Here is an 18,980-nt window from a genome sequence, read left to right as displayed (position 1 = left end):
CGCGCATCCCTGTGCCCGCCTTCCCCGGTTCGGGGTCGTTCCTGCTTCGCAGTCGGCCGAAGCGCTTCTCCCCTCTCCGATCTTCCTCTGCCGGACGTCGGTCACACGGCCCTGCTCTGAGCGGGGAAGGAGCCGCGCACGAGGGCGGACCGCCGCCTCGTCCTGCGGTGTGTTGGCGGCTGTTGGGGGGAGGGGGGGGTGGGAAAAGTCCGCCTGGCTTCGCGTAGCGCCCGGCGGGGCGGCCGTGCTGCGGGGCCATCCTGGCGGCCTCTGGGGAGCGGCCGGGGCCCCCCGACTGCTGGGCTCTCCGGAGGGAGGGGGTTTGCTTTTTTAAGCGTCAGCGACTCGCCCGTCGCGCCTGAGTGCTGTATTGGAAAAACTGAGATGTTTTCTGCCCTTAATTCTGCTGCATTTGAAATCCAAACGCGGCAAGGTTTGTGTATTGCTGAAGTAGTTTGTAAGGAAATCCTCCGCTTGAAGCGAATGTTTCGTTTGTTTTTTATAGGTTTGTCGAAAGTCAGGTGGTTTGTTTCTCTCAGAATTACCCCGTAACATTAGAGTATGTGATAATGGAATTAGTAGGTTAGATCCTCATCTTCTAACACTTCATTAGCAGTGGTATCCATGTTTCATTAACAGTCATAAGCAGAAGCTGAGTTGACATGGATGTCTAAGTATTTTTCTGAGTTTGCTGTTGAAGAAAGCGCTGTAATGTGAGGTAAGAAATCCATTACTGTGTTTGGGCTCCTCAGTAAAACCACTACAACTGTCAAAAAATAGTATTTTACAAAAAGTGAATCCTTATTTCTGTATTTAAGCATGACCACGTAGCCCTGAATATGTAGTTACTTCCCAGATAGGTCAAATATTCTTTAGTTTGCTTCCTGTGTACGTAAATACTTCTTGTTCAGTGTAAACACTGTATGTGTTTAGTATACATCCGTTGTATTTTCTAGTATGTTATCTGTAAAATCTGTTTAGTGCCCAACTTGGAGGAGTACCTGGATGTAGCTTTGTGGTTAGTCAGGATCAGTAAGACAATGCGTTTACATTGCTGATTGGTCCCACTGGAGTGCATGGTGGAATAAGTAAGAGCTGCTGTGCAAGCAGTTTGTACGTTCATGTCTCAGGATGTACAGGTTCTTGGGAAGATCAAGTTTCTGATGTTTTTAGGGAGGCATTAAGTACTTCTAAGGACAGAATTTGAGAGTCTAGGCTCTAAACTATAGATTGCATACAAGCCTTCTGCTGAGTTTGCTTGAAGTTTAATTTCCATGTAATCTTTGAAGGAAAAGCAGAAATGTGTGTCTTCTCCCCACTCCCGCCTCCAAATCTCCTGTTCATCCTGCATGTTTGTTTGTTTGTGGCGTTTCTTTGACTGTCTCCCACCACCCCCACCTTTGAGAGATTCCAGTGCTTCTGCTTTTATATCTGTCCCGCAAGAGTCTGAGTAACAGCTGTGAAATGCAGCGTTCTTGTTGATCTTGGTCTGTAACTGTCTGGCAGAATGAAACAGAGCACAAAGGAAATGCTTCATGTCCAGCTTCTTGCATTGGTACAGGAGATGCTCTGTAAAACTGTCTACTGAAGAGTTTAGCAGCACAGTGAAATTTCAGTGTGGACATTTGATTTTGCAGTACTTATCACTGACTAATATTAATTCATCTCACAGAGACTGAAAATACTGTTGAGAGAAACGACAAAATGAGTGGTCGTCGAAAGCGTGCGCCTCCATCAAAAATAGATGAGGCGGAGAAGAAACTGCTCTGCTGGAATATGCATGAGGATCGGAGAAATGAGTTGATAACGTTAGATGATGAACTGACTACTGAGGATGATATTCCAGGTCCTAGCACTTCCTCTGCATCCTTCTTTGTTATAAATGATGACAGCATTGACGAAGATCTTGTTCAAAAAGACAACAGTCGTTCAAAATCTGATAAGTTTTTGGCAGCTAATGACGGAGAAGACTCTAATTCCACCTCGACTCCTGTGTCAGTACAGCTAAATATTGTAGTCTTACCGTACCATGCAGATGGGTCCTGGAAAGTTTTACTGGGAGAACTTGCATTTTATCTTCCTTCTGAGCAAATTGTAAGTGAGGAGTTCCATGAAAGGGGCTTTACATTAATGAGAGGAGACTCCGACAATCACCTGCTGGTCTGCGTCCATAAAGGAAGTGAAGAAGAGTACAGTGACGGAAGGAAAGAATGCCTGGGTGCTTATGGGCAAATTATTTTGGTGGAACCAACTTTAGGTGGTGAAATACTGGAAGGCTTGAGGTGGCTGCAAAATAAAAAGATAATTGGACTTTATCAAAGACCTGGAGAGGGTCGAGCTCTAAAGGTATTGATTCATACACTTATGTGTATTGTTTTCCTTTTATTTTTGGTTGGAATTATTAAAAAAAAATTATAAAATAAAACCACTGAACAACATGTCTGGCAGCTATCGTATATTTTTTTTTAATGTGATGACATGCATAGTTTCTGCGTGCTTATGCAAATATTTTTCATGTGTTGCTTTTTTTTTTCTAAAGTTACCCTTTACTATTGCATTGCTACTAATGTGTTACTCAAAGGATCTAAGGACGCTTTTAGCGTTGACATTCTGTATCTTCCACAGAGCTATTTTGGTAGGTTCATACCTGTTTGCATCTGCTAATTTTGACAATTTGGTAGTTAACGTTAGTGCTGTTATTTTCCTGTCCTTCTGTGTATAATATTCATGGTGTTCTGATAATTTATTAAATGATTAATTTTATAAACATTTCACAGGTTGGAATCTACCTTCTGGAAGCAGGGTTAAGTAAACCAGAGTTTCTCAGTGATGGAGGTGGAAGACCCAAAAAAGCTAATCAGCTAATTCAAAAACTCATGGAAAAGTTCTACAGTTTTATAATTCCAGGTAATGTGATTCAATTGGATGTTGATGAATAGTTTTAATTATAAAAATGTCATTTTAGTAATTTTAAATATAAGGGACAATTTTAAGTTATTCCTGCCCTTTAAGTCTTACTTCAGTTTCCCGAAATGTTGACCCTTGAATTTTTCATGAATATTTGTTCTACAGTGCTTGTTGGATTTCTTACAGCAATGCAAAGAGTGAGACTGGCATGTTGTCACACTGCTGCCATTTTTTTTGAATAATTTAAAAATAACACGAAAACTGATGGAGTAGATTTTTCTTCATGTTTTCAATAAGTTCTTTTATCAAGAAAGGGCTTATTTCATGAAAAAATATACAAATCTTCTGCCCACAGTTATTTTCCCCACTTCTCTAAGAAGACCAACCTGTGTAAACACTTAAATATATTTTATTTGTGATCCTGTATGAGCTGGCAATGTTTAGGAGAAGGTGCTTATCAAATAAATAAGATCTGGTCATGCTATCCCTAAATTCTAAGGGAAGAGCTTTGCCAATTTTGTATATCTCTGTAACGGCCATAGTGTGTTAACATTAGCTTTCATGAAACTGATAGTAGCTGAGTCAGGTGCTGTCATGACGTATGTTTAAATAAGGTTTTGAGGCTTTACTTGATTTCATGTCTTTTCTAAATAAGTTGCAGCAAAACTTAGTGAAATGTTGACCAAAACTGAGCGATAGTGCATCTCCTGTGTATGCAGATGTGTTGGAGGAAGATGAGGAAGAATCTGACATGGAGCTAGAGCGGCAAAATATTGAAGAGCTTTATGACTTTGTAAGGCATACTCATCAGCAGGATATCCAACTCCTGAGAGAGGATGTGCAGCATCCTGCCTTAATTCCCATTCTAAGGCCATACCAAAGCGAAGCAGTGAATTGGATGCTTCACCGAGAGAACTTCACAAGCACTCCAGGTGGTGGCAAGTATACGGGTCAGCAAATTGAGGAAATCATTGAGGAAAATGGCATTGCATTGTTAGCGTAATGTCTTCTTGCTGTTTCATTAGATGTTTTGTTAATTGTATTATTACCATTTTTACAAAAGCTGTTGGGTAGTGCAGTAAGTGAGGAAAATGAACCTGCTTTGAACTGCAGGTGATTGGTCTTGTTGGTCATCAAGCATGGTGAAGGTAAATGTCTGCCTTTTGTGTTTAAGTGTCACAGTATGGCTAAGCTGTTCTAACAAGTGTGCTGTTTGTGGAGAAACCTTTGTAATAGTAACATGACCTCTTTCTCTGTAGAAAATGCACTGCATTTCTTATGGCGAGAGGTCGTCACTCTGGATGGAGTGAAAATCTACTATAATCCCTTCACTGGCTGGTATGTTTTTGTGCCTGTCTATATCTGAGAGCACCTCAAAGCTGATATATTTAGTTTGGGGAAAAAAAGGCAAACTGGCTTATATAACACATGGCTAAATAAGTAAATCTCGAGGACAATTCTTCTAGCTGCTTTTACTAATTTTGATGCAAATGTATAGTTATAAGATTAGTGCTTTAATTTGAAAAGAATGCTGGAGTCTTCACCCTTCACTTTCAATGTTTTTAAAAGCTGAAGGAAGGAGGCAATATAATGTTTTGTATTAATGATGGCTGTTGCATTTATGAGGGCTGCTCTGAAAGTAATGCCTCCTATTTTATGTTGGCCCATTATGTGGCAGTAGATGTTGAACCTTCCCACCAATACTCAGTTAAATTTTGTTGCCGTGTGACAGATGGCAGCAGAGGAGCAATCTGACCAAAATGGTATGTGACATAGAAGCGCAGATGAAGCGAAGGTGTGGAACTGAATTCCTCCATGCAGGAAAAACTTGCACCCTTTGACATTCATCGATGCTTGTTGAACACTAATGGAGACCAAACAGTGGATGTCAGCACAGTAAGACAGTGGGTTCACTGGTGCAGGTTTTTACACGTGCTGCATGCAGGTTCTTTTTCATGGCTGGTGAAATGCATAGCTAATGGTGGTGACTATGCTGAAAAAATAGTGTTTTACAGCTGAAAATTTCCTCTATCAAATAGTATAATTGCTTTCTTTGTATCTGTTACAGTTTCCAAGGAAACAAATAGGAGGCATTACCTTTGGAGCAACCTACATATTAGCTCTACTTTACTTTGATTGGAATAGAATCTTGCTAGTTTGCTTTTTTTCCTGTTGTAGTAAATAAATAATTTTCAGGCTTTTTTAATAAATATATGTATATTGAGACTGATGCTATAATATACTAAGATTAGTAAGATAAGGCCTATTTGGAGGGAAAAAAAATGCCTGTCATACACATCATACACATCATACATCTCTATCAGATTTGAACACCCAGAAAGCTCACTAGCTCTTATCAGCTCAGCTTTTCAAGGAGTGGTATCATTTATTAGACACTTGGCTTTACTGAGGCTGTACGGTGCGTTTGTGTCAATACTTGCTTCTGTCACACCTTTCTGTAGTCGCTGATTTTCACTTGGGAATGTACTTGAATTTCAGTATTATCCGTGAATACCCATTTGCTGGACCTCAGTGGCCTGGAGGTATTTTGGCAGATGAGATGGGTCTTGGAAAAACAGTTGAAGTGCTGGCTCTTATTCTGACTCACACCCGACAAGACATCAAACAAGATGATCTGACATTACCCGAGGTGAGAAAACTATGGGAATATTTATTATGAAGAAAATACTTTTCAGACTTAGTGAAATGCTTTCTTTTCTTGAGTTCATTGTTTTCTGTTTTATGTAAGTCCAAAATGAAAGCTGGATTCAAGTACAGTGGAAGTTTTAGCTCTGTAGTACACGATGCTCGGTGACGTAAATACTGGTGTGGTTTGCATGAGTAGCAGTTCCCTTTGTTGAAGGGGACTAGCCAGCAGCTGCTAGTAGTTTACGCACACTCCAGGGGTGTGTAAATAGGCAACTTAGTCTACTATGTTGGAAATCCCTCCCCTTCCATTCATTCTATTAGTGAGTATTAAACATCCATTAGATACAGCTTTTGTGCTGAAATAAGGACAATTTAAACACTGATTTGAGATTTGTTTCCTCTCAATCTTTGCTAAATAAACCCATTTATTATCTACAGTTTTCTTCTATCATCCTGCATCCTGTGAAATTCATATTTCACAAAAATAAATTCAGAGGTTTCTCTGAAGGGAGAGAGCCTTTATCCTTTCATATACTCTCGCTGCTTCTGGTGGATAACCCATTTTGAATTCATGGCAGCCTGTTTTGTTGCACATCTGTTCATAGTCTCCTACTTGCTTATAATTTTGAGTTAAAGAATTTATTCTTAGAGTAAGATTCTTCTCAAATGCATCAGAGGGTCAGCATTGAGGACTGTGAAGAGAGCAGTATTAGCACTAGAACGTCTGGCTATCCACTGGCAACAATAGCAAGTCACCACAAGTTTTGGAGAGCTGAACTTCTAAAATTGTTTCATGATAAAATTAGTTGGGACAGACATCTTAGCTAATATTTTGGTTTTTTATCAACAGAGTTGTATGACGTAAATTAAGTGTCAGAGAATATGTCTGTATGACAACTAACAATAGAAATATTGGCACTGGATGATTTGTTCTGGTTTTGGGATTCTTTTTTATATCTAGATTCTTGAGTGTACAGCAACTTAAATTAAATCACTAGTCTTGAATCACTAATAACAGAGTAAGTGTTATTTAGGGCAAAAGCTAAAAAGAGAGACTTGTTTATTATTTGAGTAACTTAGGCTTTTCAACTTGCATTGCTTTGCTTATTTCTCTTTGTAGCTATATATAAAATATATACTTTTTCTCTGCCCTTCGTCATCAGTAACTTTGATCAGTTACAGCTGTAGATTGTTGCTGCTCAATTCTGAAGTAGGAGAGAACTCAAGAGGCTTGCTGGGCCACTCTTGCATTTCAATTTTCTATGTGGAATGCTGAACATTACCAAGAAGCTGAACCAAACAGGATATCATTCTGTATACTTAAAATGAGTTGAGCAAGTCAGTGAAATCAGCGTGCCATAAGAGTACACACTTTTGTAGTGGCTCAAGCATTTTTCAAATGTGAAAAGATAAATTAAGTTCGGAATTACAGTGAACAGGCGTGAGACAATAACACTATTTAATGTTGTCTGCATTAGGGTGAGCTCGTGAACTTCTTTGTTCCACCTCAACCTTCACAGGGAAGTAAAAAGAAAAAAACAAGGGAAATGGAACTTAAATTGAAGGAAAAAATACAATATCCCAGTAAGTATTTCTAATGACTTCTTTTCTAATACATTTTACTCTTGGTGTAATTCGTGGCCTTTGACTGTGAGTTCAAGGGTACTCTTTGCTTCTACGGATTGAAATGGTTCTTTTGCTGAGCACTGTGTTACTACAAACAGGCGATCTGCATTTAAAAGTTAAGTTACCAACTCAGGTGTTTGTGCTACAGAACTACGTGTACTTTGAGGTCATTTTTGAAGAGTTTATTCATCAAACTGAAATACACTGTCTTCATAAACTTCAATGAGAAAATTAGAAGGGACTTTTATTGTTACTCAGTATTGTCTTGGAATGCATATGCCTCAGTGATTTGCTGAAAAACAGTGATTTGCAACAATACCTCAAGTAAAGCGCATCATCAGAACTGCTGCCTGTACACTTTGCATTTTTTTCAATAAGAACAGACAGTTTTGGAGTTCATTTAATATTCATTCTCCAAGGTAATTTTAATTTTCTCTGAGCTGTAGTTTTTTTGCTTTGATTTTACATACAGGCTTAAGAGTGATGGTGTTAGCAGCCGTGAAGGAAATGAATGTGAAGAAAGGAGCATCTATTTTTGCAATATTTAAGTATATCGGTGCTGTATATAGGTATGACACACAGAGAAATAGACGGCTTCTCAAAAGAACGCTGGAAAAACTAATTGCAGATCAAGTAGTAGAACAAGTGAAAGGACATGGTCTGGCTGGGTCTTTCAAGCTGGGAAAGAATTACAAGGAACAGAAGAGACGAGAGAGAACCAAAGAACAGGTAAAACTTGCTTCAGTAGCCACTTCAAAGAATGTTGTGAGGGCAGATCTTTCTACTGTTTGCATGCCACTATCAGCTGTGTTGCCTGTATGTGCAGGTTCTGTGATACTCGCCTATTTGTAAAAAGAGAACCTGCAATATTTGCTTTGAAGTTTGCAAAGAAGCAGAGATTGTAAGAAGGTTAAATCTGGCATAAATACATTTAACTACATCTGTAATAATACTTTTGAAATACTACTCTAGAAGCAGGCAGGTATGTTGGATTTAACCGTAAAGTTGCGTGGTAAACTCTGGTAACCAAATATTAACTAAACCCTGAAAGCAGAGATTTATATAAAATGTTAAAATCAGTGTCTTGATGTTATTGTTTTTCCTTCTTTTAAAAAAAAGGAGGAAGTCTGACAATCTTGGTTAATTTTACTTTGTAGATAGCAAAGACTTCAGGAAGGATTCAGAAGAAGCAGTTGTCTGATGCTAATACGCAAACCAAAGAATCAAAAGATAGTGATGTCACTTCTACAGATGTCCTTAAAATCCCTTTACGAATGAATATTGCCACAGAAGAACATGATTATTGTGCAACTAACAAAAATGACAGGAAATCTGAAACAGATTATGAAAACTCTGTGGAAGAGAATAGCATTCAGCAGAAAACTGTGGTCCCAAAATCTCCTGACTTGCATGGCAAGCTCCTCATTTCTAGTGACATTAGCAGTCATTCTGATTTTGATGATTCTAAAAGTACAGCTGATGTCCATCAGGAAATCCCAAGATCTTCACATTCACAAGAACATGCTAGCAGTAGCGTACAACGTACCAGCTCTGTATTTCCGTTTAATACCTCTGAATATCGTTTTGAATGCATCTGTGGTGAGCTTGGATTGGTTGACTATAAAGCTCGTGTGCAGTGCCTGAAATGCCATTTATGGCAACATGCAGAATGTGTAAACTATAAAGAGGAGAACTTGAAGATCAAGCCCTTTTACTGTCCCCATTGTCTTGTGGCAATGAAACCAGTTTCCACAGGAGCAACTCTCATCATTTCTCCAAGTTCTATTTGTCATCAGTGGGTAGATGAGATCAACAGGCATGTGAGGTCATCATCTCTTCGAGTTCTGGTAAGACTATATAGTTTCATGTTCTGGCGAGTTTTTATCCAAGCTCAGAGTTTCCTGTCTGTCTCTGTTAGGTAAAGTTTAGAGGTGTCTTTGTCTTCTCTCTTAGAATTCTGTATTTTTTTCTATCAGACCAACACTTTTTGGCACCACATGGTGCATTTGTTTCTGTAACAAACTGCGTTTCGTTCTATTTTTTTCTTACTAGTTGATCATTGGGAGACAATACAGTGGACTAGATGTCTTTATCTTACAGAAGCAAATTTCATGTAGTAGGAGCAACATGTGATTTCTAAGAAGGAAAGCTGTTATGTGTCTTTTTTCCTAAAGATTACCAAGGGACTTAGAAAGGCCTGAGTAGAGAAGTGTTTCAGCAGTGTTCAGTCTTACTATATCATTATGCACATAGCTCCCTGACAGTTGCTTCTCATTTAGTTCCAGATATAAAAAAAAAAAGACATTTCAGTAGGTAAAGAGTGTACTTTCAATTTTTTTTAATGTACTTATCACAGTATTCAAGAGTAGACATTATCTTTTATCAAAATTAATTTATTTCTAGTTCAGGCAAACAATTAAACTGATGATCTTGAAAGCCCTTTCCAATGCAAACTATTAGATGGTTAATGATGTAGTCAAGTCTTGTCCATCGTATTTTTAATAAGCAAGAACCTTTGTAGTGGTGAAGTGCTTAGAGACCACAGATCCCTCGTTTTTGAATAAAATGGCAGTAGTAGTAAGCTGATAAAGAGAGGAACCTTTGTGTCCAGGAATGTATCTGGTATCTGCATGGGTGTCCAAAGTGCAACTGAAATCTAGGCCACCAGTAAGCTGTTTGTGTGAATAGTCTATAACTAGCTTAGACAGCTAGCTTCGGTGCCACAGCTAACAAACGAGTAACCTGCACAGTTTTCCTGGGACTCAGTCCAAGTTTTATGCTGGCTTTGAAAACTGTCAGAATGGTAACAGTAAAACTGCTGAAATACTGAATGTCAGCTCTTTAAAACAGTGACGTCTTACCTTCGAAGACGCAGTTTACATTTTCTTTTAACTGCCAACTGTAAGCCATCCATGCTGGCTTTCAGTGCTGTTTCCATTTATTTTGTTTTCTGTGAAGCTGGAATGAAAAGAGCTCAGGCATTTCAAAGAACCGCTTTCCCCTGTTAACAGATTTTGCACTGCTTATGACCTATATGAAATTCTAATGGTTCTATATAATAGAACGAGGAATTAAAATTTATCCACTGCTGGTTTTGCCTTATTTATCCTTTGCAGCAGGTTGTCTTTTCCTGCTGCTGTGGAAACAGCCAAAACTTGGTGAAGTTACAGACTTCCAGAAAATCTGTTCACAAATGCTGAGATCATTAGACTTTGATAGCTGTTTTTTCTTAACAGTTGCTTATGTGAATGTGCTGTGTTTCAACATTTTGGTTCCTCCCTTGTTCATGTGCATTAACCTGGTCTTACTTGCTCAGTTGTTGCGTTCTGGAGCTGAACAGGAATTTTCTGCATGTATTTCAGTTGACAAAAACTTTGTTGCCTTAAGCATGTGGAACAAGAAGATTACTGCAGTAAAAAGTGCTGTAACAGTGAGAACAGTTGAAGTTAGCAGTGGCAAGTAAACAGATCCAGGGCTGAAGAGAGAGGGTAAATCAATTCAGGTTTCATAAGATCAAATCAATTTTGGTATTTTGAACTATTTGTTGACTTAAGAGCACATTAAAGATTTGTTATGCTTTGAAGGACTAGGAGGGTGGTGTGGTATTCTTAAACAATAAAAACAAGTGTTTATAGACAATTTCAGATAAGAACGCTCTGTCTTGATTGAAGTGTTTATGTAATTGCAAAATCTCAGAATGAGAGAGGTACCAGAAGGTAATCACATTGACTGAAGGTGAGACTGGATTATAGATCATTTCTAAAGAGATTGGGATATCCCCGTATCTGTGAGAGAAAACTATTGTAATATTGGGATTAATGTATAGATGTCTAGGTGGATAGCAAGATGTATCCACTGCTAAAATTTTTGAAGAAAGCCATGGATGCCAGTAATTTTGGAGTACATTTCTAAGATAAATTAGGGATAAAAGAAATAATGTTTTTTCTCATAAAAAAAAAAATCGATTGCTATATATCTCTGATAGTAATTGCTCTTAGCTAAAAATCCTGAAGATGACAAAACATGCTTATGCTAAATATATTTGATTGGTTAAATTGTGTGTTGTACCACATGTTATTTGAAGTTTTATCATCACAGAATCATGGAATGGCTTGGGTTGGAAGGGACCTCAAGGATCATCAAGCTCCAACCCCCCTGCCACAGGCAGGGCTGCCAACCTCCACATATGAGACCAGGCTCCCCAGGGCCCCATCCAACCTGGCCTTGAACACCTCCAGGGATGGGGCATCCACAACCTCTCATCATGTTTTGATATTCTTAGTATATTGAGACTCATGATATTAGCTGTATTTTCTTTAGATCCAGAATGAGATCATGGGGAAGTGTGTAGTAGAATGTTTGATTGAGCTTGTAAATGTTTTTTGTTTTAAACTGCTGTATGTTTCCAAAAGGATTAAACTGAAATTGATGAGGGAGATAAGAAAAATACTGATACTGAACAAGTGCCACTGTGAAAGATTTATAATAGAACTCTGGTGCACAGGGATTGTTTCGCACTGGGGTATTCTTTCCATTTCATGAATCTCCTTAAAGGTTGTTATTGTAGATAAGGCATTACCCAGAGTATCATTTTGTTTTTAACTATTTTGTTATTTTGCTGCATACTGCTGGTTTTGCCTTATCTTCTGTGGAATTGTTATGGGGTGGATGATGAGGGGAATGAGAAGAGGAAGGTAATGTCCTGCTGCAGTAAATGAGAGGAGAGAGCGTGTAACACTGACTGGCATATACTGCTTCTGAGAACGTAACAGGGTATTTAATCTTGCCTACAACTGTTGCAACAAATAACTGTTGTAGCTAATCCTAAAATTTCTTTTTTTCTAAAAAAAAAATCAGTATTTGAAGTCTTGTGCATACGTAAATAATTATACATAAAGATGGCATCAATGTGTTGCATTTGTTACCGGTATTATTAAAGTTCTTCCACTATATTACTTCATGAATACAGGCTTTATTTTCAGAAGAACTCTTCTGAAAGTATGCATGTAATAAGCTATACTGATATTTTTGCTTTTTTATTATTGTCTAAATCTTTTCTCTTGTACCGTTGCATACAAATCGATGTAGGTGTATCAAGGTGTGAAGAAGCACGGCTTTTTGCAGCCACACATGTTGGCAGAGCAGGATGTGGTCATCACAACGTACGATGTCCTCCGTACTGAGCTGAACTACGTAGACATACCCCATAGCAACAGCGAAGATGGGCGCCGCTTCAGGAACCAGAAGCGGTACATGGCCATCCCAAGCCCCTTAGTAGCAGTGGAGTGGTGGAGGATCTGCCTTGATGAAGCACAAATGGTTGAATGCACTACTGCAAAGGTATGACATTCTCAGTCATGCATTATTTAACCTGGAAGGCTTTTGACAAGCTTACTGTAAGTAATTAAAGAAGCCTCCCCCAGCTCCTAACATTCGCTGTGCTTGGGTCGTTTGTCCTTGTAGCTTGTTCTTTCAAAGGGAATTTTCTGTTGGAGATTTTTATTATTAAATGTTTCTCCTGTTGGAGTTTTAACAGACTGTGAAATGTATCCAGCTCAAAAAAGTATAATCTATACTGACAGTTCAAAGAACTAGGTCACCATGTTGTATATAGTGCTTGATAATTTTCAAACAACGCTAGCCTGTTCTGTAACATGGTTTAGAGGCATAGATACGTAGCTTGGATCTAGAAGCTAAAATAATCTACGACATCTCTGGAAATTCTTAGGTCTGCAGAGGGAGATAATTTTAAATAGTACTTTTCCAGTGTTTGCCCAAGATCGGAAGACAAAAATGCTGCTTACCTAATGATGTATAGGTCATAATATTCCTTTTCTGTACACTGCTTTTGCTGTTTGTCTCTTGTGAACATTTGATTGCGGTTGGTTTGTTCAAAGTGGATGTAGCTTTTATCAGCTTTTGGTTACCTTCAAAAAAGCTCAGTAACTTCTTACATGTTTTCATAATGTATTGTATTGATGTTGCTTATAGTTAAGTTCATTTTTTAGACTGAAAAATGTGTTCTGACTAAAAAGAAATAGTAACGTTTTCAGACTGTGTCCCCCTACTTGGTTTTCTTTTCCATTGGTTCTGTCTTTTTTTTCCTAGGCTGCTGAAATGGCACTCCGTTTAAGTGGAATCAACCGCTGGTGTGTCAGTGGCACTCCCGTGCAGCGAGGGTTAGAAGGTGAGATCTAATGCAGCAGTGTCAGCTGTGGGTTTTCCTTGTTCTATTAATTAGGCAGTTGTTTGAAGCCGTTGAAATGTCTGCAAGTTTTGCTCTGTATTTACAATGTACTCTGATTTTGCAAGTCAGAAACTGTAAGTATGTAATAAAGTCATCAATAAAATGTATTGCAATAAAAATTGCAGATCTGAAATCTCATCTCCCTGAGTTAAGAAAATATGTTTAGGAAAGGAGCAGCTATGTGTCGAACAGTTGTCTCAGCTCTTTTCTTTTATTTCAGAGTGAGTAAATGTTAACCTCTCTGTTACAGCTAAAGAGTCTGCTCTGGTTCTAGAGTCTCAAATACAACAAGTCATGCTGAATTTGCTTTTTGCGTAGCCTTCTAAGAAATAACTGTGGGCACTGACATCCAAGTACCTACCAACCATTAATATAAATTCTAGAAATCGTATTAAAATAAAGCTCTGTGGAACTGTTTTAAGTCTTTATATAGACTTAATGAATTAAGATGAGATGTGGAGTAGGGAGCTATGTGTTAGGTGTCATTTACCTGGCCTTTTTTGTGAGGTATTCAGTTTCCATAGGCAGGCTTTAGGCAAACATAGGAGTAAAGAAGGGAACTGACTGAATCTTTCGATCTCCCTGTGTTCTTTGGTGGATTTAGAAATAAGGGCTACACACTGAGGCAATCAGTTTAAAAGTGGATGAATCAGTGGAAGCATTTATATACATTCCTAATCTATGGTTCAGATACAAAATTATTGTAATAGTCAATATTGGATATTAATCTGATATGGAAATGTGAATAAAATCTTTAAATACATAAAGAATCTGTTAGCATATGTAATTAATAAAGCAAAAACTGTAGTAGAAAGTGACTGATTTGATTGTCACAATTACCTTGATTGAGTCCCTCATGTGTGATAGGATTGATTTGATCATATCTGAAACATCATATTGTCTGTAAGACGTGCTGGTGTACAGGCTATACAGAAAAGCCCCTGCCACACAGGACATGAAAGCTGTTAATTTGCACCTATACCTGCCACTGCTGTAATGAAGTGGGAATCACTCTCTTGCTGTGCAGATATGGTTCCGGGAGTTTGCTTCCCATCCTCTATGATGTATATGGTGAATGTCTTATGGCTCTCAGCTGAATACTGAGATGATCATCAAAGTAAAAGAGTAAAGAATGTAGCCACTACAAGCTCTTAAAGAACTGGAGCGTACTGTCATGTATGTCTCTTTCTGTGCTGTTCACGTGAAGCACTTTAACATGTACTCCGGTAGTTTTCCACTAAGTTTCAGGTACAAGCTTAAAGTTAGCGTGTCCTAAAATTTCACCCCTCAAAATGATGGACTTCTGAATTAGGCAGAATTAGCAAGCTATATTCTGTCAAAGTAAGGAAACAATAGTAGTGTATTCTGTTAATTTCTGCTGCTATAGTAGAAGAGTGAGCATCTCCCGAATTACAGCCACTTCAGGATGGTGGGCAGACAGTTGGTGCACAGCAGGCTGAAAAGTAATAATACCGAGCAATATTGTTTTAGAAAAATCTGGCAAACTTAGCTAACCATATGCAGTCGTGTAATTTCTGCCTCTCACCCTTGCTCTGAGTAGGTTTAGATTCATCAGTCTGTTCAGCTATACTTGAAGTTAGGGAATTGTCTCACAAACAGCCGTGTTCCAGCAAGTTCTATAAGAATCAATAGCTAACTAAAGGAGAGGCTTCTCCTCCACACCTGGCCCTCTGCCTCCAGGTAATTTATTTTTTTGAGGGAATGGCTAGAAAATAAGTGGAAAAGATGGTAGCTAAAATACAGTTACTTCGCGTATAGTAAACTTGCTGTGAACATCATTTTTTTTTAAGATTTTTTTTTAACTCTGAAGTATTAAAAACATTGTACTAAAACTTCCTTTTCTTGGCAGATCTGTATGGATTAGTCCTTTTCCTTGGAATTGATCCTTACTGGGTCAAACATTGGTGGGACCAGCTTCTATATCGACCTTATTGTAGGAAAAATTCCCAGCCTCTCTACAGCCTGATTGCCAAGATAATGTGGAGATCGGCAAAGAAGGATGTGCTCGACCAAGTAAGAAAGAGATTTTTTTATTTTAAAATTTATGAAGAGGACTTATCAATAGCTTTATTTACAAATTTCTTTTTTTCTTTTAAATTGCAGATTCAAATTCCCCCTCAGACAGAAAATGTACACTGGCTTCACTTTTCTCCTGTGGAGAGACACTTCTATCATCGCCAGCATGAGGTGTGCTGCCAGGATGCATTGGCAAAACTGAGGAAGATTTCAGATTGGACTCTGAAGCTTAGTAGCCTAGATAGAAGGACTGTGACATCTATTCTGTACCCTTTGCTGCGGCTGAGGCAGGCCTGCTGTCATCCACAAGCTGTTCGAGGAGAGTTCTTGCCATTACAGAAAAGGTGAATTTTTATCACTACCTAAATGGTTTTCTTTATCTATAACAGAACATCGGTTGTCCCTAATGGTGCATGCTTATACAGCTTTTAAAAAAGCCTAATAATAAACTTCTTTAGTTAACTATGCAACTATATCGATGCCAAGCTGTCTGACATCAGAAGTTGAAGGCAGTAGGGTAGTTAGTGTAATTCTTGTGCTAAAGAACATAAATAGTACTGAGAGACAATTGATTGTGCAGTAACAAGTCAGCCTGATGATGCTGTTGCATACTAGGGTGTTACAGGTGACAGATGCAGTGTGAAACAAAACATTCTTTTTCAGTTTTCAACAAGAACGCCAATTTTCTTTCCTGTAAAACTCACTTCCATAAATGAGAACAACCACAAAAATGAATAAACAGGATTAGTTCTTTAACTGAAATATTTTTTTTAATGTGAGGTTGCACAGCTAGTAAATATGGAGCAGAACACAAAAGCTGCATTATTTTTTTTCTTTGCACGCTTTTATGATCACTCTTTTCATAGATGCCCTGCAAATACCTGCCAGCTGGATCTCAGCCTTTATTAGACTTAAATGACGTTACTAGCACTCACTGAAAAACATGGCTACTTACTTTTTTAGGCCTTTGGAGGAGGCTTTTGAGAACAAGGTGTTTCTATTCCAAAATCTTAGAGCGCTGCTTACGTTGTTTCATTTTTAACCTGCAAGCAGGGAAGAACATGTACTTCATTACTAGCAATATTGTTTCTATTTCCTACTCTCATTCATCTTTTCAGTTTCTTTCCATCCTTTTGTGAAATGCTGTGTCTGTTCCTTCCTGTTGCTCATACAGGGCGCCTTCAGTGTGTCTAAGCCGCTCTGACCTCTCAGCTATTTCAACAGAGGGCCAGTAGTAGGCACTGTGCCTACTTTGTGTGCCACTTCGGCTCACATTCTACTAATGTGGAAGCAAGAGCTCATACAAGGGAAAAATCAGTGTCCCTACAACATTATCTGTATTCAGATGAGCCGGTGGAGTACAAAAGCAACGTGTAAAACTGTGTGTGTTGGGAACAGCTTAGTGAGCTGCAGTGATTCTGGTGGAAAGCCTGTGGAATGACAGATGCATAGTAACTGTGGTGAAAAACTAAGTGAAAATTAAATCTATCTCAAGGTGATCTATACAATGAAATGTTGTTTCCAAGCACTATTTATATGTATTGGTGGACCAAACCTGACTTGCTTTTGTAATTTTTCTTGAAACCACTGATGTTTTAGAGAATGAAAGGCAGGCAGTAGTGGTAGAGATACCAGACTGTGAGCAGTGCTTTGTGTCTTTATTAGTTCATCTGCTAATTATAAATTGTGATTATATTAATTTAATTCTAAATTAATTTAAAGCCTGCTCTAGTATCACACCAGAGTAGAAACTCAGGGAACAAATTATGTAAATAGAACAATGTTGAAAGAAAGGTAAATTAAAGGCATGACCAGGGATATCATTCCAGGATACTTGGGCAGAGCAGAGCAGAGGCTGAACACGAGTGGTGTCACCCTTACTCTCTTCTACAGCAATATACATCAAGTAGTAAGTACTTGTCCTGAAAATGAACGAAGCAAGAAGCAGATTTCCAGGGAGGCAGAAGGGTATTATCTAATTTCACAGCAGTAATTAGCTGGTCAAGAAGCAGCCTCAGGTCAGATGTTGTAGACTGTTGTTGCAGTTTACTTTCCCGTATCTTTACATAATTCTTCTTCCTGCCTGGATTTGTCCCTTGGCCTTACTTCAGGCTATTCTTTATGCTTCCTTTTTCCCTCATTTCTGTTCTTACTTGTCCCTCTTATTTTTCTGTTCAGCTAATTCACTTCTAGCTAAATTCCTCTGAAGAAGTACAATTATAAACAAGTGTAGAAAAGGAAGTCTAAAATGGTTCTCGCTAATCTTCACTGTTTTCTTTCCACACGCACTTTACCTCAATATTTAATATGTTGTGCATGTTTAGATAGCTGATGGAGAGGAGAAATGTAGTCTTTCACGACTGTTTTCATTTCTCATTTTGTTCTCTCATCTTCCAGAAAAATGAGGTCTATTTTTGGTTGTTTCCATTTCTCTGCTATAACAGAGCAACATATTTTGCCCTCTGATGGATTGCTTTTCATGGTTCTGATTTTCTTCTTGTTTTATTTCTCCTTATTTTTAGGAGATGTCAATCTCTTGACATACTCAAGTTAGGTAAAATTATATCTGGAAGAACAGCTGATAAAATGTGTTCTGTTTTATCCTTTAATCTGTAATAAACAGGTGCACAGCTGTTGCATATGTTTAACGTAGTATCTCATGCTGCACTGCATAATAGTTTTAATTCTGTAGTACTGTGGCTTAGCTTCAAACTTGAGCCACTTGGTCTCTATTCCAGCACCATGACCATGGAAGAACTGCTAACATCTCTGCAGAAGAAATGCAGAACAGAGTGTGAGGAGGCTCACCGACAGCTGGTGTGTGCTCTTAATGGCTTAGCTGGAATCCATATCATAAAAGGTAAGATTGGATGGCTGTAGTGTATTTAAGCCTTTTAGTGGCCAACAATGGTTTAGATAACATTTTTGAAATGGGAGCTTTTTCCCCATGTGAAATCCTGGGAAAAATACAGAATCTTATTAAAGAGTTTGTAACAAAACCAACATTCGTAGATGACAGAGAAAAGTGCTTCTGATTTTTCTTGTTTTATGTTCTTTTTATTTCTGTCTTTCTGTCGTTTATGTGTACTGGGAGGATAAAAGAAGTCACGTGTAATTGTGCTTAAGCAGCTTATGTTTTATCACCACACGCTTTCTGGGCTTCCTATGCGTCTCCTACCACGTGAAAGTCTCTAATGATGCTGGAGTCTCCTTGCTGCATTTCGGAGCCCGTGCTTTTGCATAGCAGTTCAATTTGTGCTGCCTGCTGTACAGCTCTGTCAATGTGTGTTTTATCTGAATTAGGACAAAAGAGGCTTTCAGTGGAGAACAAAAACAATTGTATTAATTTTAAAAGTCCCACAAAACAAAAAAGATAATAAATTAGAATGGCTTAGTCATGGACGTGAAAGAAACACCTCTCTGCCAAGTACCTAGTATTCTAAAACTGAGAAGATGCTTGAATTTTTCCCAGCTCACATTCTTTGAGAAGCAGATTGATTTAAAAAAAAAAAAA

The 18,980-nt window shown here is 38.4% G+C and overlaps 1 protein-coding gene across 9 annotated transcripts in view; it reads left to right on the top strand.

Moving 5' to 3' along the window:
- SHPRH (SNF2 histone linker PHD RING helicase) overlaps positions 31-18,980 on the top strand; it is a 44,039-nt gene continuing 25,089 nt past the window's right edge. For 2 of the 9 annotated variants that reach the window (XM_021390977.1, XM_021390976.1), the window contains exons 1-14: positions 194-718; positions 1,673-2,346; positions 2,778-2,907; positions 3,627-3,857; positions 4,167-4,245; positions 5,407-5,557; positions 7,035-7,140; positions 7,655-7,911; positions 8,340-9,029; positions 12,271-12,522; positions 13,291-13,369; positions 15,300-15,463; positions 15,554-15,810; positions 18,205-18,326. In XM_021390977.1, the coding sequence (XP_021246652.1) occupies positions 1,705-2,346; positions 2,778-2,907; positions 3,627-3,857; positions 4,167-4,245; positions 5,407-5,557; positions 7,035-7,140; positions 7,655-7,911; positions 8,340-9,029; positions 12,271-12,522; positions 13,291-13,369; positions 15,300-15,463; positions 15,554-15,810; positions 18,205-18,326 (3,160 nt within the window). In that variant the 5' untranslated portion in view covers positions 194-718; positions 1,673-1,704. Of the gene's footprint in view, positions 168-192; positions 719-1,672; positions 2,347-2,777; positions 2,908-3,562; positions 3,858-4,166; positions 4,246-5,406; positions 5,558-7,034; positions 7,141-7,654; positions 7,912-8,339; positions 9,030-12,270; positions 12,523-13,290; positions 13,370-15,299; positions 15,464-15,553; positions 15,811-18,204; positions 18,327-18,980 lie in introns of those variants that run through there. The other 7 variants (XM_021390971.1, XM_021390970.1, XM_021390972.1 and 4 more) reach the window with 7 other exon arrangements.

The sequence above is a fragment of the Numida meleagris genome, chromosome 3 (genome assembly GCF_002078875.1).
Source record: "Numida meleagris isolate 19003 breed g44 Domestic line chromosome 3, NumMel1.0, whole genome shotgun sequence".
In the NCBI taxonomy this organism is placed as follows: Eukaryota; Metazoa; Chordata; class Aves; order Galliformes; family Numididae; genus Numida; species Numida meleagris.
This window is presented reverse-complemented; position numbering and strand designations above follow the sequence as displayed.